This window comes from Branchiostoma lanceolatum, chromosome 6, assembly GCF_035083965.1.
Source record: "Branchiostoma lanceolatum isolate klBraLanc5 chromosome 6, klBraLanc5.hap2, whole genome shotgun sequence".
NCBI lineage: Eukaryota > Metazoa > Chordata > Leptocardii > Amphioxiformes > Branchiostomatidae > Branchiostoma > Branchiostoma lanceolatum.
Window position 1 is genome coordinate 19,690,180 of NC_089727.1, and position 25,193 is coordinate 19,715,372.

General features: G+C 42.0%; 1 protein-coding gene across 1 annotated transcript; it reads left to right on the forward strand.

Annotated features, from left to right (window-relative positions):
• Positions 1 to 4,236: 4,236 nt before the first annotated feature.
• Positions 4,237 to 24,826, forward strand: LOC136436966 (protein arginine N-methyltransferase 7-like). Its single transcript, XM_066431390.1, has 5 exons — positions 4,237 to 4,324; positions 5,658 to 5,744; positions 17,879 to 18,115; positions 21,823 to 21,980; positions 23,827 to 24,826. Exons 1-5 carry the CDS (start codon positions 4,247 to 4,249, stop codon positions 24,098 to 24,100), a joined length of 834 nt encoding a protein of 277 aa, XP_066287487.1. The 5' UTR covers positions 4,237 to 4,246; the 3' UTR covers positions 24,101 to 24,826.
• Positions 24,827 to 25,193: the final 367 nt, after the last annotated feature.

Sequence of the window (25,193 nt, forward strand, 5' to 3'; positions counted from 1 at the left end):
AGGATCACATTTCAGCACTAAGGACAGGACCATGTACTGTAATAGGAGTGGTAGGGTAGGATCACATTTCAGCACTAATGACAGGACCATGTACTGTAATAGGAGTTGTAGGTAGGATCCCATTTCAGCACTAAGGACAGGACCATGTTCTGTAATAGGAGTGGTAGGGTAGGATCACATTTCAGCACTAAGGACAGGACCATGTACTGTAATAGGAGTGGTAGGGTAGGATCACATTTCAGCACTAAGGACAGGACCATGTTCTGTAATAGGAGTGGTAGGGTAGGATCACATTTCAGCACTAAGGACAGGACCATGTACTGTAATAGGAGTGGTCAGGTAGGATCACATTTCAGCACTAAGGACAGGACCATGTACTGTAATAGGAGTGGTAGGGTAGGATCACATTTCAGTACTAAGGACAGGACCATGTACTGTAATAGGAGTGGTAGGGTAGGATCACATTTCAGCACTAAGGACAGGACCATGTGCTGTAATAGGAGTGGTAGGGTAGGATCCCATTTCAGCACTTAGGACAGGACCATGTACTGTAGCAGGAGTTGTAGGTAGGATCCCATTTCAGCACTAAGGACAGGACCATGTACTGTGATAGGAGTGGTAGGGTAGGATCACATTTCAGCATTAAGGACAGGACCATGTACTGTAGCAGGGGTGATAGGATAGGATCACATTCCAGCACTAAGGACAGGACCATGTACTGTAATAGGAGTGGTAGGGTAGGATCCCATTTCAGCACTAAGGACAGGACCATGTACTGTAGCAGGGGTGGTAGGATAGGATCACATTCCAGCACTAAGGACAGGACCATGTACTGTAATAGGAGTGGTCGGGTAGGATCACATTTCAGCACTAAGGACAGGACCATGTACTGTAATAGAAGTGGTAGGGTAGGATCCCATTTCAGCACTTAGGACAGGACCATGTACTGTAGCAGGAGTTGTAGGTAGGATCCCATTTCAGCACAAAGGACAGGACCATGTTCTGTAATAGGAGTGGTAGGGTAGGATCACATTTCAGCACTAAGGACAGGACCATGTACTGTAATAGGAGTGGTCAGGTAGGATCCCATTTCAGCACTAAGGACAGGACCATGTACTGTAGCAGGGGTGGTAGGATAGGATCACATTCCAGCACTAAGGACAGGACCATGTACTGTAATAGGAGTGGTCGGGTAGGATCACATTTCAGCACTAAGGACAGGACCATGTACTGTAATAGGAGTGGTAGGGTAGGATCCCATTTCAGCACTTAGGACAGGACCATGTACTGTAGCAGGAGTTGTAGGTAGGATCCTATTTCAGCACTAAGGACAGGACCATGTTCTGTAATAGGAGTGGTAGGGTAGGATCACATTTCAGCACTAAGGACAGGACCATGTACTGTAATAGGAGTGGTAGGGTAGGATCACATTTCAGCACTAAGGACAGGACCATGTACTGTAATAGGAGTGGTCAGGTAGGATCCCATTTCAGCACTAAGGACAGGACCATGTACTGTAATAGGGGTGGTAGGGTAGTATCACATTTCAGCACTAAGGACAGGACCATGTACTGTAAAATGAGTGGTCGGGTAGGATCACATTTTAGCACTTAGGACAGGACCATGTACTGTAATAGAAATTGTAGGGTAGGATCACATTTCAGCACTAAGGACAGAACCATGTACTGTAATAGGAGTAGTAGGGTTGGATCACATTTCAGCACTAAGGACAGACCATGTACTGTAATAGGAGTGGTAGAGTAGGATCACATTTCAGCACTAAGGACAGGACCATGTACTGTAATAGGAGTGGTAGGGTAGGATCACATTTCAGCACTAAGGACAGGACCATGTACTGTAGCAGGGGTGGTAGGGTAGGATCACATTTCAGCACTAAGGACAGGACCATATTCTGTAATAGGACTGTTAGGATTGGATCACATTTCAGCACTAAGGACAGGACCATGTACTGTAATAGGAGTGGTAGGGTAGGATCACATTTCAGCACTAAGGACAGGACCATGTACTGTAATAGGAGTAGTAGGGTTGGATCACATTTCAGCTCTAAGGACAGGACCATGTACTGTAATAGGAGTGGTAGGGTAGGATCACATTTCAGCACTAAGGACAGGACCATGTACTGTAATAGGAGTGGTAGGGTAGGATCACATTTCAGCACTAAGGACAGGACCATGTACTGTAATAGGAGTGGTAGGGCAGGATCACATTTCAGCACTAAGGACAGGACCATGTACTGTAATAGGAGTGGTATGGTAGGATCACATTTTAGCACTAAGGACAGGACCATGAACTGTAATAGGAGTAGTAGGGTTGGATCACATTTCAGCACTAAGGACAGACCATGTACTGTAATAGGAGTGGTAGGGTAGGATCACATTCCAGCACTAAGGACAGGACCATGAACTGTAATAGGAGTAGTAGGGTTGGATCACATTTCAGCACTAAGGACAGACCATGTACTGTAATAGGAGTGGTAGGGTAGGATCACATTCCAGCACTAAGGACAGGACCATGTACTATAATAGGAGTGGTAGGGTAGGATCACATTTCAGCACTAAGGACAGGACCATGTACTGTAATAGGAGTTGTAGGAAGGATCCCATTTTAGCACTAAGGACAGGACCATGTACTGTAATAGGAGTGGTAGGGTAGGATCACATTTCAGCACTAAGGACAGGACCATGTACTGTAATAGGAGTGGTAGGGTAGGATCACATTTCAGCACTAAGGACAGGACCATGTACTGTAATAGGAGTGGTAGGGTAGGATCACATTTCAGCACTAATGACAGGACCATGTACTGTAATAGGAGTGGTAGGGTAGGATCACATTTTAGCACTAAGGACAGGACCATGTACTGTTAAGGGAGTGGTAGGGTAGGATAACATTTCAGCAATAAGGACAGGACCATGTACTGTAGCAGGAGTGGTAGGGTAGGATCATATTTCAGTACTAAGGACAGGACCATGTACTGTAATAGGAGTGGTCGGGTAGGATCACATTTCAGCACTAAGGACAGGACCATGTACTATAATTGGAGTGGTAGGGTAGGATCACATTTCAGCACTAAGGACAGGACCATGTGCTGTAATATGAGTGGAAGGGTAGGATTACAATTTAGCACTAAGGACAGGACCATGTACTGTAATAGGGGTGGTAGGGTGGGATCACATTCCAGCACTTACGACAGGACCATGTACTGTAGCAGGGGTGGTAGGGTAGGATCACATTTCAGCGCTAAGGACAGGACCATGTACAGTGATAGGAGTGGTAGGGTAGGATCACATTTCAGCACTAAGGACAGGACCATGTACTGTAATAGGAGTGGTAGGTAGGATCACATTTCAGCGCTAAGGACAGGACCATGTACTGTAATAGGAGTGGTAGGGTAGGATCACATTTCAGCACTAAGGACAGGACCATGTACTATAATAGGAGTGGTAGGGTAGGATCACATTTCAGCACTAAGGACAGGATCATGTACTGTTATAGGTCTGGAATGGTAAGTTAGGGTAGGGTAGGAGGTATCATTAGGAGCTCAGGATTCTTTATCACAGTGACTATGAAAATCAATCCAATAGGAGCTCAGGATTCTTTATCACTATGAAAATCAGTCCAATAGGAGCTCAAGATTCTTTATCACTGAAAATTAGCCCAATAGGAACTCATGATCCTTAATCACTATGAAAATCAGCCCAATAGGAGCTCAGGATTCTTATAAAATCACTATAAAAATCAGTCCAATAGGAGCTCAGGATTCTTTATCACCATGAAAACCAGTCCAGTAGGAGCTCAGGGTTCTTTAGCACTATGAAGACCAGTCCAGTAGGAGCTCAGGGTTCTTTATCACTGTAAGAATCAGCCCAATAGGAGCTCAGGATTCTTTATCACTGTGAAAAAAAATCAGTCCAATAGGAGCTCAGGGTTCTTTGTCACCATAGAAACAAGCCAACACAGCCTCCAACATCATGATGACTGACAGTTGAGCTTTTATGGGCTTGGGAACTGGATTTAGTTATTATGCCAGCCTGCAATTATTATTGAAAATTTAGCAAGTACTGAAAATCCATCTTGAGTCTCACGCAAATAGCTTATCCTGGTGGATGGTAACAATGACATAAAAGACCTCCGCTCTAGAGGTGTGGCCAAAAATATTACTGTTAACAATTTTTTCATGTACCTGTAAGATTCTCAAGAGACTTGCCTATTATAAAGTACTAATTGAATGGTAAAAGACGGAACTTTTTTCTTGCAGGTTTTTGCATTAGAGAGTTCGGACCTTGGCTCAAGAGTTACACACAAGGTAAGAAGTGTACTTTTGTGTTTTGTTTGTTTGTTTGTTTTGAAATCTTTGTCATGGGTGTATGAAGAATGTAAATACATACATTTTGTAATTCAGGATATAACACCCAATATCATATTCTATCAGGACTTTTAATTAGATATGTAATGTATACCATATAGATATGTGCATAAAAGTTTATGTTTAAATGCTTTGTCATGGTTGTATGATGAAGAAAAACATACATACATTTTGTAATTCAGGATATAACGTTAACACACAATACCTTATTCTATCAGGACTTTTAATTAGATATATAATCTATACCATATAGGTATGTGCATAAAAGTTCACGATGTCACTCGTTCTCTTCAAGTGCTTTTTGGCGACGCCTTAGGGGCGAGCCAAATTTTTACTATATTGTGTGCAGATTGTAAGAATTCTAGGAATTGTACAGGAATGTGAAAGTCCATGGGACGATAACTCAAGAATGCTTGGATGTATTGTCTTCATATTTTGTAGGTGGGTAGGTCTGTGGGAGACTTTGTAATGATTGGATTTTGGGCCCCCTAGCGACTTTCTAGGTACTGCAGGGGAAGTTTCACTTTTTAAATCTCGTCTTCTGAACATGCTATAGTCATGATTTTTAAGTGGTGGATATCTCTTTGTTAGGAAAATATGTCCTGTAGATTTGGACCCCCTAGCGGCTTTTTTTGGAACTGCAGGAGCTGATTTTGACTCAAACTTTGAAAGAAAATAACGCAAGAAGGGGATGACGGATCATCATAATTTTTGGTGTGTAGATAGCTTAAGTGATGATTTACATAATCATTTGCCAATTATGCAAATCCTTATCTGATTTGCATAATTAATGAGGACAGTTAATGAATCAGCTGAATTCTATTATAGGACCCTCAAACACATGACATATGTAGCTGAGAAAGAGACAAATATCAATAGATATGGATTATGCAAACTGATACTTGATTTGCATAATTAATGACAAAATACTATAAATCCATAGTGCTAAATGATGGGGATTTCATTTTTGCACCATTTGGAAGTTAAGTAAATGTGGCCACTATTAGACACAAATCTTGCATAGAGGGCCACATTTACATAATTTATTAGGAAATGGTACGATATCTTTTTTTGTGAAAACAAGATTTTCATACATTGGACAACTTGTGTTATTTTGGTATAGAAGGTGATCGACTGATATGATTTATGCGAGGTCCTTATTTGCATGTGGGCTAAAAACGAAAACGTTAACAGAGACCACCGTTGCCATGACATCTTTTTACGTTCCAACAGTTTTTATTGCATGTTATGTCTCCTCTCTATTTTTGGCCAGTTGATAGAAGCAAACAATCTCCAGGACAAAGTTCACGTGGTTCAGGGTTCAGAGGAAGACTTAGAAGCTGCACTTATAGACAAAAAGGTGAGTATCACACTAAATAACATAATTCATACCTGGGCAGGTATAACGTTCCATACGGGTGTTCCGGACCGGGCAATAACTTTGGTTTTGTAATCACACATGGTTCTACTTTTACATGTATCACACGGGCTTCCATAGAATATTTGTGTTTGCACCACTGTCAAAAATTTGAATACCGGATTTGGACGTTGGAATCAATGTTGTTACTGACAATTTTTTTTTTGAGGACACAAAGCTCTCTCAACTGCCGAATGCGAAATGTGCTAGTTGTGTGGGTTTTTTTGAGTGGGTATGACACAAAAGATAATATACAATACGGTGTATTCCGCATCGCCCTCTGGCCTTAGGCACATACGGTACAACCCGGGGTCAGACCAGTACCTCGGGCTTTACAGATTACACCGTGTTGTATAATCTATATGTCTAGGGCACGGCATTGGAAGGCGGAGCCCTCCCTCCCCTTCCACTGCCTTTTAGTTACTAACCGAAGTTAGGCACCCATTTTTACACCTGGGTGGAGTGAGGAAAGTCAGACTCTGTAAAGTGCCTTGTCCCAGGACACAACGTCTAGCAAGGAAGACCGGGAATTAAACCCGTAACTTTTCAATCTCCTATTACCCAACCTAACCATTTGGTCATTCAATGCCACTGTGTTGAACCACACTTAAGGCCCTGAGATATGTATGCAGGGTTAAAGTGTGGTTTAACAATGTAGAAAAATGAGTTATATCTTTGTTCGTTATCATATTTTGGTCAACAACTTATCCGACTGGAGAAAACCATATTAAACACACTCAGTCTGTCAATGCAAAGAAGTGCCGGTTTGAGCTTATCATGAATAAACAAAGGATCAAACAAACAAACAAGTAGGATCAAAATTTAGAATTGAACATTACCTTTAATCAAGGCTGTCTCCAGCTTTAAAAATTTTTCCGTCCCATTCATTGTTTGGGACCCATGTTTTTGATTTTCAACGTTGAATCTGTTATTCTAAGCTTTCAAAATACATTTTCATTGGTTTTAGGTCATGAAATTTATATTTTTTCGACGGACAGGGTTGAATTTTTTTCCGTCTTAACAAGCAAATTTCCATCCTGGGACGGAAGGACAGGTCATGGGGACACCCCTGCCTTTAATTCTGTACACTCAGGCTCAAGGCTTCTTGTGTTTTTACCATGTAGATTTTAATATCAGGGATACCTGAAAAACAGGCTTGTTGCCTGAGTGTATATTTCCCTGTATGAATAAATATCAAATGAATGAATGAAATGACTTGGACATTTTTCTAGCACCATATGTTTTTAAATGAAAAGTACCAGCCAATCCCATCAAAAAGAAAATTCTTTGGCACGTGACTCAGAGTGCGACAATCGCAAACATACAAAATGTATATTAAAGTAGCGCTTCTGAATTATGTATGAAGGTAGACATTATACGTTGGGCTACGTCCATGTAAGACCCAAATTGTACAATTTTGCAGTGACAGACAAATCGGCAAGATGGTGCAAAACACGGTACTGCTTTACTCGTTACTCTTGGTGTCTTGTCATCTGCTGCTTGCGTCGGCAACAGTGCTCCGTGCATCTAAAGCTCTTCGATGCCCGGATAGCTGTAGTTCTAGAACGATAAGAGGGGAAACGCAAGTCGTCTGCCGCTGTCCAGATGAAAACTGGGAGGGGTCCGCCTGCAGCTGGGTTGGTTACGGAGGAACGTACAGCTTCCCCGTGTGTCTTGACGCAATACCGACCGACTTCGACAAAGCCACGGTATCCATCTTCATCAAGCATCTCCGGTCTTCTACGATTCGGGAGCGGGCTTTCCCCAACAGCGCGGAAGTGACGGACATTCGCATCCACGAGTCAAACGTATCCATTGTGCAGCCGGGGGCTTTCCGAGGTCTCCCATTGGTGCAAACCCTCAGCCTCGCTGACAACCGCATCTCAAGCCTTGGTATGTTCAAATTATCATTATTTTGTTTTATTACTTTATTTGTATATGTTTACTGAGTATTAGGCAGGAAGCGATTGCTTATTTGAAGCCTTTTACTCAACACATAGAGTAAACAAAGAGACATAATGACATGCATAAATACAAAATGGATAAAAGGAAAATAACAATAGACAGTACAAGTTGGTATCTATCATTAAATGAATCTGCCTGTACAATGGATGTAAGTATGAACTATATCGAGTATGTTACAGTTTTGTAAGTATGAGAGTGACGTGGAACCGCGTAACAGAAGAGAACATAATGAACTGTCGTTAAGTAGTTGAAGGTCAGTTACGTTGGAAAGGGATATTAACATAGTACTTCTTTGCGTGGTATAAAGTTTACAATGTAAGAGATAATGTTCGATTGTTTCACTAAAATGACCACATTTATATGTAGGACAATCTATACAATGGTGTAGAAATAGGTGGTGGTTTAACTGACTGAAATTTAAACGAAGTCTTGTAAGATGAACTACTGAATGTCTTTGGCCGTGAGAGAAGTGAGGGTATTTAGTCGGTCTGTTAAAATGTGAGTCCAGTTCCTTTTTATAAGTGTTGATCGTAAGCGATGTTTGGACATTAGAGGGCAGTTCATTCCACAAGTGAATCGTTGAGGGTAAGAAAGATTTTCTTTTCAGTTATCATTATTGATATCAGGACACACTTTAGAATAGTACTGGTATTGCATGACAGCAATACATAGTAAAATCATTCTTGTTTTGGAAAGAAAGTAGGTCACAAAGCCCAGGTCCCAATGATCTTGGTCTGACCAAATGTGCAGGGACGGACAAATTAATTACCAATTATTAATTGCATAATTATAATGTAGTGATGAAATACTGTGGTTCAGAATTTTCTCATCAAGGCAGTTGACTAAAATTGTAAAAAAAAGGAGGGGTAAGTACTACGGTATACTGTATACATGCAGAAATTTTTGCGGGGATTTGATTTTGAGGGAGGGAGAAAATGGAGTGTTTGCGGTGGTTTTGAATTCGCGCTTGAAACAATAGTAGCACTACAGTCACACGATTTAACGGCTTTTTGCGCGGTTTGAAGTTTGCCGTTAAGTGTTTCCGCGGAAACCGCAAACTTAAAATCACCGCGAACATTACTTCATGCATCATTCTTTATTACAGTTCATTTTTATGCACAAAGTTCAAAATATCTTTCTTTTCCTTTCATATTTTGTTGAATTCATCCACAGCCACTGGTTTTCAGCAATCCGATATTGCCTGCCCACTGCATTCATTTGGTGTTCTAATCGATTTTGCTTACTAGTTAGTAATACGTGAAATGCTGGTTTTGTGGAATATTTTGATGTGTTTCAAATTAAACATTGCCAACTTTTTATGTTTTAACTCCCCTTCAGTTAATACCGTTAATAGAGATGGCAGAATGCAATGAATGAGACAAAAAAATTATAACAGACCCCTTTGGCACACTTACTAGTAGGCTGTTTAATGGATTCTTCCTCCAAATATTTTCCCTCTGTGTGTACATTTTTTTTTACCATAAACAATATTCAACTGAGTGTGTATTGTATGTTAAAGGCACCCAGAGCAATTTATGAGGCTTGAAAACTGGAAATATTCTAGTTGCTGTAATCTTTATGAAATTGACAAATTGTTTACCACATTTGCGTGTGGATTTCTTATCAAAAGTGCTCAAAAGCGGCACAAACATAAGAACTGGTACCTGATGATCTTTTAGTTTCACACGCCTTGTGTACTAAATAGACCGATACCATAGCCCCGCCCACCTCCATCAAAACGTAGAAATGCAAAATTAAAACATAAAAATGCATGCCGTCACTCTCTCATTGGTAGAACCGCTAAATGTCTATTAGGGCTTGGATTTTGTACAGTTCTCACCACACAACAACGACATTGTATCTTTGCTCCTTTAATGTCGATATGTGATGGTATAGTGTTATTGAAACTTACTATGTGTAGGAATGACTAGAAATTTGAGGTTTTTTTATTCAAGTCTCAAGCCTCATAAAATGCTCTGGACGCCTTTAACTAAACATACTATTAGTTAAACATTTATTGAAAACTTATAAGACTATCAAAATTCACAGAGCTTGAGATTCAAGCCGTGGCTCTATGGTGTAGCCTACATGTATGCTAAGCCTTTAGTTGAGGTTGCCCACTGGGTAGCCTCTATAAAAAAAGTAATTCAAAGATTATGTCACAGCACTGACATGGCGGAAAATACCAGTTCTTGTCGGATCACAGTGTTAGTGATCCTCTCCTCCCCTTATCAATCCCAGATGTTCCCCCCCTTCCCTTCATTCGTCGTTCACCACCCCTGGCGGTTGGACGTGTTAACCCCCACCCTCCCACCCTCGGGCAACAGACTGGCTGTCTTTAGCTTCTTAGATAACATACTAGAGTTGCCTTGTGAGGAATATACTTAGTCTAACGTTGAAGTTATTCCTCGGTACTGTACTAGTACTTCTGTATTGCCAGTGGTTGGCCGTACTTGGGCTGTAACTTTACCTTGTTAAAATCACTGTACCTATTGTATTGTAGATCTCCTTATCAGAGCACTTGCGTTCTTAATTATACCTCTCTCATTTGTGATACACAGTTTTATCAGAGTGAGTAAACACTCTTAGGCTGGACAGAGCATGGATAAATCGTACCTCCCCCTTCCCGGCAGGCACCGGGGAGTTAGGGTTGGGTAGCCCGCTCGCAGCGATAGTCGGCCTCAAGTAGGCCTTAGGGCCCTGTCACACTTGCGCGTATGTTTAGGTGCGCGTGGGTTCCGCGGTAGCAATTGTTGGGTTATGTGGAGTTGCAGGGAAGAAGTTGTTCTACTTTGACCCACCGTTGTGCAGCCTTGTTATTGAGCCAACGAAATTGCTTTTGACTGCAGGCTTGGCCTGAACTAACGACATGTTGATGCGTGGCTCATGCGGGCCTGTTTGTGCGCACAAGTGTGACAGAGGCTTTACGTAGATGACAAGTCTCCAAAACTAGACCTCAAGAAGATTGGCTGATCTGCACTTGAACAGACTTCTGACATAGAAAATGTGTACTACGAGCTTACCTACTTGTTCATCCCTTATCTACCGTTGTAACCACGTCCATTGAAGTTATAATAGACTAAGGAAATCCTGAATATGCCATTAACTGTAATGTCGGAGTTATCCGTTCTGTTACTCTCCTGTTATATACGTGCGGTTACCAACTTTCTGTCAGTGGCATGACTGATCTGATGAGGAGCCAATAAATGTCCGACCGCCGTAACGGTGTCGCGACTATCGTAACGGTGTCGCGACTATCCTACTTGTATTGTATTATCTGTGAGTAGACAAGAAGTGGAGTTCTCTTCGGAACTTGTGAAGAAGAGAAGTGTCTGTCACCTACAAATAACTGATGTGACCTCCAGTGATGAGTTTTTTAATCTTTCCCTGTTGCTGTCATAGTACTTTTATCAACTTGAAGATAAACGTGACGATGTGTTCTCTTTTTTTCATTCTCAGAACCTGACACCTTCCTTGGGCTTGAGAAGGTGGCAACCTTGTACCTTCAAAAGAACGCCATCTCTGTCATATCCCAGCATGCGTTCCGTCGCCTGCCTCGCCTTTCCAGGCTGCATTTGACCCAGAACCGCCTGCATTCCGTGCCCGTTGATGCACTCCTGCCGCCTAAAGCACTGGCGATTGCCAGCCTGGTATCAAACCATATCACCACGATCGACAGCCAAGTCCTGCGTCTAAGGCAAAACCAGAAGTTGCGTGTCGTGATAACGGGCAACGAGCTGAACTGTGATGGGAATCTGATGTGGTTCATCTGCAACCTACCAGACCTGGACCAGATTTCTGCTCAGAACATCCTGGAGTGTGCATCACCTGCTGACCTGCACGGAACTCTCCTCACCACCATGGGGAAGGATGTCTGTCAGACCGTCACGGAAGGGTCACGACATGGTATCACGTCCATCACAACAGCTCCTCGTATCAAAACCAGTCTGTACAACTACACCATTCCCACAGAGATGCCGGACACTAGCAACCTGCCAGGCTCTGAGTATACGACAGGGATCAACGACGTCACTCGCCTTGACAGCCCAATCATCCCTGAGGATGATGACAGCCGCCATGTCAATGCCATCATCATTGCCATCGTTGCGCCCGTCCTCCTTGTGTGGGCATCGGTGGTTGTTGCCTACTTGTACAACCGCTGTCGTGGCACAGGTTTGGCCGGTCACAACGCACCTGCTGACACAGATGGAAGCGATAAGATTGAGCCGTACGCTGTTGTCTACTCAACCTCGGCTGGACTGCGAGCTTCAGACAGAGCCACGGCCAGACGGCCAACACCTGCTCAGGACCAGACAGCAGAGGACAATGATGACATTGAGCCGTATGCTGTGTCATACATGGATGTGTCAGGGAAAGGGAAAAATGGCAAGCTTGCGCCGTACGCAAAGACTTCCTTTGCTCACATCAAGGCATCAGATCTAGAGGACAATGATGACATTGAGCCGTATGCTGTATCATACATGGATGTGTCAGGGAAAGGGAAAAACGGCAAGCTTGCGCCGTACGCAACGACTTCCTTTGCTCACATCAAGGCATCAGATCTAGAGGATAATGATGACATTGAGCCGTATGCTGTGTCATACATGGATGTGTCGGGGAAAGGGAAAAACGGCAAGCTTGCGCCGTACGCAACGACTTCCTTTGCTCACATCAAGGCATCAGATCTAGAGGACAATGATGACATTGAGCCGTACGCTGTGTCCTACATGGATGTGTCAGGGAAAGGGAAAAATGGCAAGCTTGCGCCCTACGCAACGACTTCCTTTGCTCACATCAAGGCATCAGATCTAGAGGACAATGATGACATTGAGCCGTACGCTGTGTCATACATGGATGTGTCAGGGAAAGGGAAAAACGGCAAGCTTGCACCGTACGCAACGACTACCATCAATGAAGACCAAGGTCCACAGCTTCAGGCACACTCCATGACCTCTGATGAAGACCCAGGGCCACAGCTTCAGCCGTATGCAGTGACCCACGATGAAGACCCAGGGCCACAGCTTCAGCCATATGCAGTGACCCACGATGAAGACCCAAGGCCACAGCTTCAGCCATATGCAGTGACCCACGATGAAGACCCAGGGCCACAGCTTCAGCCATATGCAGTGACCCACGATGAAGACCCAGGGCCACAGCTTCAGCCATATGCAGTGACCCAAGATGAAGACCCAGGGCCACAGCTTCAGCCGTATGCAGTGACCCACGATGAAGACCCAGGGCCACAGCTTCAGCCATATGCAGTGACCCACGATGAAGACCCAGGGCCACAGCTACAGCCATATGCAGTGACCCACGATGAAGACCCAGGGCCACAGCTTCAGCCATATACTAAAACCTTCCCTGATAACCCAGAGCAAGGTGATGACTCTAAGATCCAGCCAAAAGCAATAGTCAAGGCTGACCCAAGCAACAGTCAAGGCTGTACAAGGGCAGGTTATACGTCACTGACAAATAACACTAACCAACGGGCAACAAACGTCAAACAACCAGTCATCCAATCAGAGGGCCAGTCACTGCCAACACAGGCCAACATCAAACCAAACTTTGAAAGAGGCCATGGTTATACGTCACTGACAAATAACACTAACCAACGGGCAACAAACGTCAAACAACCAGTCATCCAATCAGAAGGCCAATCACTGCCAACACTGGCAAACATCAAACCAAACTTTGAGAGAGGCAATGGTTATACGTCACTGACAAATGCCACTGGCCAATGGTCAACAAACGTCAAACAACCAGTCAACCAATCAGAGGGCCAGTCACTACCAACACAGGCCAACATCAAACCAAACTTTGAAAGAGTCCATGGTTATACGTCACTGACAAATACCACTGGCAGATGGTCAACAAACGTCAAACAACAAGTCAACCAATCAGAGGGCCAGTCACTGCCAACACAGGCCAACATCAAACCAAACTTTGAGAGAGTCCATGGTTATACGTCACTGACAAATGCCACTGGCCAATCGGCAACAAACGTCAAACAAGCAGTCAACCAATCAGGGGGCCAATCACTGCCGACACGGGCCAACATCAAACCAGACTATGAGAGAGGCCACCCATCAATGAGAGACAGCAGGGGTCCTTATGGAGTGGACGAGGGACAGGAGATTCCAAGTGTAAGTGGGATGCTGTACAGGAGTCGTTCACAGCACGCTGGTGCAGAGAAGCTGTACAACACAGCTCATGGACAGCCTGAGAGTTAGGACAGCACATCTTACATGCTCTGCAACACAGCTGATGGACAGCCTTAGAGTTAGGACAGCACATCTGAAATGCTGTACAACACAGCTGGTGGACAGCCTAAGAGTTAGGACAGCACATCTCACATGCTGTACAGCATATATAGCTGATGGATAGCCTGAGAGTTAGGACTGTCACAGCATATCTGTACAAACACTGATTGACAGCCTTAGAGTTAGGACAGCACATCTCACATGCTGTACAAAACAGCTGATGGACAGTCTGAGATTTAGGTTGTCTCACATGCTGTACAACACAGCTAATGGGCAGCTTGAGATTAAGGACAGCACATGAACATTCAGTGGACATTAATACTTAAATCAACAACCAAAATTGATGACATACAAATGAAGGTAAATGTCATTGATTCTAATATAATTGTACAAAGTACAAACTGGATCATGTAGAAATCTTCACATCATAGCAAAATTAGAAGCACTTTTTGTGCTTTAAAAAAAAATATATATAAATCTACCCAAATTTAAGACCACATTTGACGGCTTGTTGAAATTTGCTTTAGCTTAACATAACAACAATATGGAGTTTATAAACTGTGGACATTTCTTGTGAGTTGTATCATAAAGGTGTATATGATGTGCAAATATCAAGGGGGAGTCTTATTTTAACCTCCTTGCAAATATGAAGATGTTTGTACAGTTTGTGTACAGGGCAGCTGAATTGAATACAAAATGATATTTTAATGTTATCCTTATGTGTGTGGTTCTATCATTCTTTGATCATTGCAGCTTTCTATTACATGCACATACATAAAAAACACCCCTGCAGTTCCAGTACAAGCTGCTAGGAGGCCCAAACCTACACCACTTCTTCCTTACATATCTCTAAGCTACATGTATCTGCCACAAATAAATCAAGACCATAGCTGCAGGTCAAAAGATACAAAAAACGGAAGTTCTGCTGCAGTACCAAGTTCACATACCAGGGGGCCAAAATCGACCTTGACCTTTGTCTTCTCATCACCTACCCACATACATGTACCAAATATCGTCACAATACACCAAGAGGTTCTTTTATTAGTAATTATGCTGACTACAAAAAGTCAGAAACAAAAACACACACACACATGCTCTCAAAACTATATCATTCTCCATTTTTCATGGAGGTAAAAAGCCACTGTGACTTACAAGTACAATATACCAGTCATCCGGTAAATCAACTCATTTGTCTGGAGTAACCCCTCCCCAACCATAATGCATTTTCCCTCAGTCCCTTCACTGGTTACCGGTAGTTTGAACGTTTATCTGTGTTCAACTTGGTAGAAATCTTCCTAATTAGGCAAGGTTAAAGTGCAATTTCTAACACAAACTTTAGAATAGTCAAATTTTTGGCTGTCGAACTCCAGTCTTTGGTCTTTGCAAAGGAATGAGCAATCCACACTTCTTTGAGATCACGATATTCAGATAGTTCACGTGGCTTGGTGAGCAGTGGATCATAAAATAAAGTTTTATATTAGGATTAATGTTGCCCCCATAACTGTTGGAACCAGGATTGACTGTACCTGCATGCCTTCTCTAAATCAACAAACTTAAGGCAGAATAAAGTTAGGGGCTTCTTTGCCAGAATCAACTTCTCTTGTGGTTGATGCACCATTAAGCATTGTGGTGGGGACATCCCTAACCAAAGATCATTTTCACCTGAGTCGTAAAATATAGGTGTATCTGTGTAAAGTACCTTAAGTTTCCAAAATGGCACAATATTGGGGGCTTGCTAGGGATTTGAACGCAGAACCTGTAGATTCTAAAGCAACAACCCTAGGCACAAGGCTAGTCCTTATAATCATATTCAAGCTGTGTATGGTATCCAGAAATGAGTCTCCCACACAACCGCAATATAGAGAAAGAATCCCTTTGATATCCCCTCCCTGTCCTACATGTGTGCCATGTATTTACTCTCAAGGGCTGAGGGCTTGGATAAAAGAGATGCCACTGGGAAGTGGTATTTAGTATTTTCAGACGTTTCGCTGAAGTGTTGAATATTATAATCATATAAAGCCTTTGTCGTAAATGATGAAGGGTGAATGACCCATGAATCAAGCTGTCCATTGAATAAACGAGTACAAGTCAGGTAACGTTATGATTTAACGATAATTTGTTTTAAGATTCATCTAATTCTACTAATAACTGGAAAACCTGAGTGTATAATAAAAACAAATCCTGAGGTCGAAATTATGCCTCGGTGAACAGAGTAGTACATTAGTCAGGACTGGTTATCATTTAATGACAATTTGTTTTAAGATCCATTTAATCTAATTTTGAATCATATAGTAGAATGAATCTACATTTCATAGTTCATAATGGGTTAACTAAGAGCTGTATGCCAACAGGTTTGTAAGATATTGTCTATGGCCAGCCCTAATTTTCAAAATGGAAAAGTCATGAAAGGTCACAAAACTTTTAAATTAATTTGTTGCCTTTTTGAATACCAAAAGTAGCTTGAAAAGCCTTTCATAATACACAATATATAACATATACGAAAATAAATCCTGAGGAACCAATTTATGCCTTGGTGTGCTCTATTTTATAGAGTGAATATAAATGTTCATGCTTTCCTCCCTGTCCTCTGCTTTAATGATTCCTGCTTGATATAACATTTAGCACACTGAAGTATCTGAGTGTTGACACCTTATTCTCTATAATTGGCTACAGAGTTACTAATTAGGCAGCAGGTTATTTTTTAGAACCAAGGAAAAGAAAATTGTACGCTTAATTTGTGTGAAATGATATTATGTAGCTTAACATAGGCTTGCGAAGGGGCATGTCAGGGGTTTGAACCCAGGACCTTTCGATTATTGGCCATTACACTAAAACCATTACAATTTAATTTCAATTTCAACTTTATTTCAGGCACCTGGCCCATATAATGCAATATACAGAGAAGAAGGACTACGTAAAAATACAAAACAATATACCAGTCCTATGACCTAACTTATACATGACCTTTTAAAAACAAGGTTAACATACTTTTATTTATTAGTGTCTCCAGAAGATACTGTAGTGAAATGGCTCAGAATATATGAGTGTCTTCAGATTTTGACACTCTTGCAGCAGAGCAGACGGGAAACGAAAAAGTACGACAGTTTCTGAAATCTGGCATCAAATGTATTGAGTCCGTTGTTACCAACTATATATCTATAGTACTAGACTGATCTACTCACGCCAATCATTTATTTCTGAGCGCTGTGATATGCCACACGTAGTTTAGAGATTACGCCCACAATATAGTTTGATCAGATGTGAGCACAGTACATAAGGGAACAGACAAGGCCACCAGTTGTTGAAGGTGGGCAGTCCTGTCCGCAATTGTGTCTTGGACTTAACGATTGGTGGTAATCACTCACTCAGCATGGCTTAACCTCAACAGGGGGACAAGGGCGCTGTGCCCCCATGACCATGCCATGCACCCCCTTATCCTGGGAAGCTGACTATTTGACAATAAAATTCTGATTGACCAGGGATGTTATTATTATAAACTAGATCACATGTTGCCACAGTCTTCAACTGCGACCTGTCTGACAGTAATTTTACCCCCAGGAAGCCTTGAAATGCCCCATTTTGACTTGAAACTCCACACCGTGGAAGAGGAAAATGCTTGCAATGGTTCCCCTTCCAATTTTTTCCAAGAAAAAAAAACACACTAAATGAGTGTTGAAAAGTAAGACCTTTTATTTATTTATGTATGGTAGCGTTAAACGTAAACTGAACAACAATATTAAACAAAATGTATTTAACAAGCAGATTATGTTATAATGTCATGTCCACATGTCCAGGCTGTGAATAATTTCAATCCTGAAGAAAAGTTCCTCCCTCACCCTATTCTGCCCCCAGGTTGCCATGGTGATTGCGGAACCGTACTACACCTCCAGCCTCCTGCCATGGCACAGTCTCTACTTCTGGTACGTCTGCACGCGACTCCGTCCAAAACTGCATGAGGGCGCTGTTGTACTGCCTGCGCAGGCTTCACTGGTTGGTGTAGCAATGGAGTTTGAGGACTTGTGGAAGTTGCGGGCTCCCGTTGGGACCGTGGAGGGGTTCGACATCAGCGTCATGGACCAGATGGTCAAGGTCAGTCCCAAGGTCAAGTGTGTTGTCCAGAGCAGTCTCCAGCTTTAAATTTGTTTCTGTCCCACTCATTCTTTGAGATCCAACGTTTTGATTATCGTTGTTAAATCCTTTTAATATTTTGAGCCTACAAAAATGCATTTCATCACAGTTAAATGTCATGAAGTTCCCATTTTTGTGACGGACAGGGTGACATTTTTTTCTGTCCCAACAAGCAAATTTCCGTCCTGCGACAAAGGAAAGAGAGAGCCCTCATGCTGTCCCGAAGTCAGGCCCAAGGCTTCCCAAAATTTTCTTCTCCTAAATAGACAAATTCGAACCAATTACAAACAGACTTCATCATTTTGCTCACAAACTGTATATGTCGTCGAACACGTCTGATCGTGTTCAAACGACATTCTCCAAACCCCAACCGGTGCCACAGGATATTCACAGGTATTCACTTCCCACGGGCGTCCTGGCGCCCATGCACATGCCGTCAAACGTTTCCAAATATTGCTGTACAATGTGGGTGGCTATTCCCCACTTGAGTAAAATACCGAGAAAAACAACACTTATTTTGTGGTTAATAATATCTGTCGTAAATCAGATTGTAATCAAGCACCTGCCTCCCCCGGGTTCGGCAAATGTCATTCAAAAAATGCATTTTATAATATACAAACATGCGCGATGACATAGACGGTTTATGAGCATAATCACTCCTATGATGAAACCAGATCGTGTCTGAATTTGTCTTTGAAGCATATGCAGGTCTGATTGTCTCCGATTATTGTTTGTGTCTGCGGGATTGGCGCGGGGTTCTAATCCCGGGAGCGGCATTCTTGCCCCTTTAGGTTTTTACAGTGGTTCCCACACCGGCCCTGTGAGTAACGATCAGATCACACAGGGAATGCCGTACTCGGAGACTTGGGACAAGTCTGAAAAGAAAAGGGGGAGTAATGTAACAGTGGGGATCAACCTCCACTAACTGACCAGTCTAACTGGTCCGTACCATTTAGCCTAGTGGTTAGCGCGTTGAGTTCCCGCAAGCCGTGCAGATCGGGATTGGCGCGGGTTCTAATCCCGGGAGCGGCGTACTCGCCCCTTTGGGTTTTTACATGTACAATGCAGCGTTGCGATACATACTTCCTCACCGTTGATATTTTTTGGGTCCTTGGGACTGGAAGGGTTGCAAAGCAGTATGGGTAAGGGGGTGAAGTCTGTCCTTTCTGATGGCTTTGTTTCATCTTCATTTCAGATTATTCTTATTATTATGTAAATGTTTATCCAGAAATCAAATAATAATACTGAAGTCAATCAGTGGATTAACTGAACGTAAAATAACTGCAAATTTGCATATCAATAGGGAAGAACGTCTCGTACAGATCGTAAATAAGTTATGGTGCAAGAGAAAAGAAACATGATAGTACGTCAAAAATGTAAGTCAGTCTTAATATAAAATCAAAAATAACCATTAGCTTTTAGACAACTAGCAAATACAAAAATCAAACAGAAACCGAGGGAAGACACCCTTCTCACAAGTCCTAGGGAAAAAACCCTAGCACAGAAAATCCAGGGGGGTTGAAACACCCCTGTCCAAAAAGTCCTAGGGAGCACACCCTAAAAAAAGCCAGTGGGTATGGCTCCTGTAATAACATGTTACTGTGTACATGTTTATCACGTACTAAATGTTTGTTTTGAAATGATGATGTGAAAAAAATGAAAACAAAATGATCCCGAGAAATTTGATTTCATAATACACGTGTCAGTAGTCAGGTTCCCATGTTCATTTGAATACAGTACGTGTTCTGCTAATTTTAAGCAACTGGTGATATTTTAGGAATTCCAGAGCAGCGCCCATGAGCAAAACAAACTTAAAGGCACCAAGAGCATTTTATGAGGCTTGAGAACTGGAAATATTCTAGTTGCTGTAATCTTTATGAATTACATCTAATGCCACTGTTTACCACATTTGCGAGCGAATTTCTTATCAAAAGTACTTAAAAGCGGCACAAAAATAAGCAACATGGTGATATTTTAGTTTCACGCGCCTAGTGTAAATAGACTGATACAATTGCCCCGCCCACCTACGAGAAATGCAATATCAAAACATAAAGATGCAGATATTTGACGGACAGGCAGTCACTCTCTCATTGGTCGAACTGTTAATTGTGATGGACAGTCTGGATCAGTCTATTAAGGCTTGGATTTTTTATCAGTTCTCACCACACAACGACATCTTAGCTTTGCTCCTTTAATGTCGATATGTAATGGTATTGTGTTATTGAAACTAATTATTTGTAGGGATGACTAGATATTGGAGTTTTTTTATTCAAGTTTCAAGCCTCATAAAATGCTCTGGATGCCTTTAAGGTTATGGCATAGCTAGTGCTCGGTGATATTCAAAATTGTCTTAGACTAGTACTCTCTTCAAAGCTAGGGGCTGAATTGTTGGGCCGTGTAACCAGAAATAGGTCTTGGGTTAACACTGTTGTGGTGGTGTCGCGATGGCATAGTGGCATGGTGTTCAGGTCCCAGAACCCAGAGATACCGGGTTCGAATCCTGGGTCCTCAGCACGAATTTCCCCACTTAACTCAGGTGAAAATGCGTACCTAGCTTTGGTTAGGGACGTCCCTCGGATAGGAAGTTAAATGGAGGTCCCGTGTTTGAGGAGAGCCACACCACAAGCACGTTAAAGAACCCAACACACTTATCGATAAGAGTAGGGGTCCTTCGAATTCCCGGTGTGTGTGTATCATATAGATCTGTCCGGATATGCAGCTTGTACTTTTCAGTACAAACCTGGTGTGTTACGCCTGGTGTGTTACGCCTTGCGTTCTGCGGTTTACCGGGTATGCAATACAAACAAACATACAAACAAAATGTTGTAATCACTTTCCTGACCTGTAGAACGAAACACAAATCACACCCTGTGAACACTTTACATTGTGTGTCACCATTACCTCTTCTCTCTTGACCTCAATGAAAAACGACCTGCAGGCTGATTTGAGCTTCTTAACATGAATAAACAAATTAGGTTCAAACAAATGTGGAATAGTGTGTGTACATGTAATATAATGATTGAATGTTTTAATTATGTTTGCAATATCATGCATCCATCTTTTCATTCCTAAAGTGCAATATTGATGTACAATATAAGCCCAAGTTGATGATTTTAAGTTTGAAAATTGAATGTTATTCAGTGTTCAACTGTGACATTTCAATAGATTTTAGATACATATATGGACTCTTGAATTGAATCTAACATGAAGTACAGTGTATTTAGTTCAGCAATACTTAAGGTCTCATTCATGAGTTTTTTCGTCCCATAGGCTTACATGTTATAAAACGTGTTTTACATGGGCGCGTTCGTAATGAAGCTATTGGAAATGCACCAAAACCTTTTTATGGCAATTACAAACTGCACTTAGCTACACCCCCTAAAGGCACTTTCCAGCTGAATGCGATCGACCAAATTACCGCCAATGTCCGGCTGTGGACATCCGACCTCGCGCGGCTGCCAAACTTTACCTGTTAATTTCTTCCGTTACAAACAAGCTTTCATCAGTTTGACGCTTGAGATCAGGTTAAAAGGAAATTTCCCACGATATAAACACACGTTCATGCAGCCTTTCATTTTTTGGGGCACGGACTCCTTTAGGATACCCACTCATAGTAATACAGGAATGAGACCTTGATCCATATCTGATGTCTCTCTTGTTTTCCCTAGGACCATTCTAACCAGACAGACGAGCGTGTGGAGCCCCACCCCCTATGGGAGTACCCCGGGGTGGGGGTGAGCGACCCCGTCACGCTGCTGAACTTTGACCTCACGCAGCCTGTTCCCACTGAAAACATGGTGGCCAGTGGAGAAATTCCCTTCACTTGGTATGAAGTCACATTCACAGTCAATATAGATGGATGGGTATATCAAGGCCACACCAATTTAATTTCTTGGTTAACAGATTTTTATGTAAAAAATTTAGCACGAGGACATCATTAAAGCAGAAGGTGGTGAAAACTTGCACCTGACCCTGTTCACCCCCAGAAACTGAGTGCACCAAAGTACAAAGTAACTTTCCTCTGAGATTCTGTTTTCATGTTGATTTTCCAATGTAGCAGTTTTTTTAAATTCCGTTAACCAAGAAATTAAATTGGTGTGGCCTAAACAAATAAAACATTAAACAAACAAGAGTTCCGTGACCTCATATCTCCATGAACTATTCTGTTTATGCAAATGACTTACACATTTACATAATATATACTTGGTCATGAACACATGTCGCGATATTGACAGACCTATCATTTACCACTTAGATGAATTATCGCGTTTTGCATTAATTATGCAAATGAGGAATGTACATGCATTTGCATGATTGATATCTGTTGATGTTTCACTTCCCATAAACTACATATCTTACATGTATTTGAGTCTTATTATGGAAAACATTTCAAAAACAGGTTTTCCTCATTAGTTATGCAAATTAGGTCCCAATAAGTATAATTTGCACTTTATTATGTACATCTCTGTCTAAGCTACCTGCATACTAAATATCATGGAAATCCGTCGTTCCTTTGTTCAGTTATTCTCCTTAGATGATTTTCACAATAACGCCCCTGCAGTTCCAGAGCAAGCTGCAAGAGGGCCCAAACCTACACCAAATCTTCATTACATCACAAGCTATCTGCCACCAAAAAATCAAGACCATACCACGTCCAGGTCAAAAGATACAAAAATGGATTTTCTGCTGCAGTACCAAGGTCACATACCAGGGGGCCCAAAATTGACTCTGAATTTCGGCTTCCCAACAGCTGCCCACATACCAAATATCATCGTAATCCATCAAAAGGTAAATGATCCCTGGCCTGCTCAGGGGGCGGTTACAATCGGGCCGGCTGCTAGGAGTGCAATTTAGTCAGGCTACCAGTTGCACCTCTTTCCAAATTTCTGTACCCAGTTTTGTCAGTTGTAGCACCCAATTCAACCTCTTTCCACATTTGTACAGTCCTACATCTGGTACAGATGTAGCACTTAACTTAAACTCCTTCCCTCTTTTGGCATTATGATTCAGCATCATAATTATAGCACCCAATTTAACCTCCCTCTATACTGATTGTACAATGTACATGACTAAATTGTACATGTGCCCCCATCTTTTATGACAAATTATGGTTGTGCATAATATAAATTCGATCTCCTAACATGTTTGTGTCCCCATTGTTTGCAACGATGTTGCAACCACGTTTGACCTCCATCTGCATTTTGAACCCCCAGCTTTGACTGGTTTTAGAACATAATTGTACCTCCCTCCACATTTGGGCCCCCAGTTTTGGTACAAGTATAACATCCAATTTTGTACAGTATACCCCCAGTTTTGGTGCAATCGTAGCACAGAAATAAATTTCCTCCACATTTGTGTCCCTTGTTTTGGTACAATAATCATCATAGCATCCAATTTATTCTGAGTGACTCCCTTTACATGTTGTACCCCCAGTTTTTGCATCTGGTTATAGCACAAAATTTGAACTTTCTCTGCATTTGTGTCCCCAGTTTTGGTACAGTGAGTTGTAACATCCAATTTATTCTCCCCTCTTTGAGACTTTATTTAGAAAATCCATTCTCGAGCACACTGCTAATCTTCCTGGACTTCTTGACAGATAATTCTTTTTTTGTAGTAAGTTTTACCACAGTTGTAGCACACAATTCAAACTCCCTCCCCTTTTGTGTTTCCAGTTCTGGCTCCTGCAATGCGGTGGCCCTATGGATGAACTACGACCTCCTAGGCGACGGCCGCCACACTGTCAGCACCGGACCCCGTGCCCCCTACACTGGCGGTAGTCCGCAGTGGGACCCCCACATCAGACAGGGGGTGTTCTTCATGGAAGAACCGGTTCAAGTTTCGCCAGATTCCAGACTAGTCTATCGTGTTACATTCTCTCCCAAAGATGGGCAGATGGACTTTTGGTTTGATGTTAAAGGCAACCAAAGCAATATCAGGGACCAATAAATGGAAATAAAAAAAATGATGAAGTCTTTATTGTAGAGACATTTAGATTTACTAACACTGCCTAGCACATTTGCGATAAAACTACATACTTTGAGCATTTTCAAACCGTGCAAAAACATGCCATATGATGATCCCCTTAGTTTTGCCAGCCTACAAAAACCCCGGTGATGATTTTCAGTGAGTTCTCACATTACACTGAAGTCATGTTTTTGCATCATGGATGTCACTATACATTGTGATAGTAATTTGTTGGAACTGATAATATATAGAAATGACTAAATAAATTGACTTTCAAAAGCCGATTCTCGGGCCCTAATATTGCTTGGGTTGCCTTTAAGAATTGTCAGGGAAAGAATCAATGAAAAGTCAACAACAGTTGTGGACCAAATGGACCTTAACTAGCCAGCTACATGCTTTGGAAAACCATGCAGTGGTGTCATTGTGTTATCTGTGTATACATGTATGCTGGCATACAGACAAAATGGCGGCAAAATGGTCTTGAACAAATACTGAATTTAGTTTAGTTAATTCATGCTATAAACTATTGTGGACTAATCATGAAGTAAGAACTTAGCAGTCGGAGATGGCAGATGCTTTGGGACTCTTGCAGTCGCACAGACAGTCACACAAAGTCAAGCGCACACACACACACTGTTTCTCTTTCTCTCACACACACACACACACACACACACACACACACACACACACACACACACACACACACACAGTCACACCCACTCTCTTTCTCACACACACACATCATCATCACACATACCCACACACAAACACATACATGACACACACACTCACACACATACACGTGCAAACACACACACACACACATACACATGCACTTAAACACACACACACACATACACGTGCAAACAAACACACATACACTCACACGCACATGTACATACATCAACACACACACTCAGATATACACACAATCACAAACAAAACTTTGCTGCATTGACTTTTGAGTATACTGTATAAGAGGAAATGTTTACAGTGTATTCATGTCCATGTTTTTTTCCGTGTCTTCTTCACGAAACCACTGTTATCAAAATGTCTTCTACTCACCTAGCGCTTG

Bases quoted from the DNA above. Each gene is read 5' to 3' on its own strand.
- LOC136436966 (XM_066431390.1), top strand. From the start codon at position 4,247: ATGGTAAAAGACGGAACTTTTTTCTTGCAGGTTTTTGCATTAGAGAGT. The intron at 5,745-17,878 runs GTGAGTATCACA...TTCTGCCCCCAG, and splicing joins CTGCACTTATAGACAAAAAG to GTTGCCATGGTGATTGCGGA. The intron at 21,981-23,826 runs GTATGAAGTCAC...TTGTGTTTCCAG, and splicing joins GGAGAAATTCCCTTCACTTG to TTCTGGCTCCTGCAATGCGG.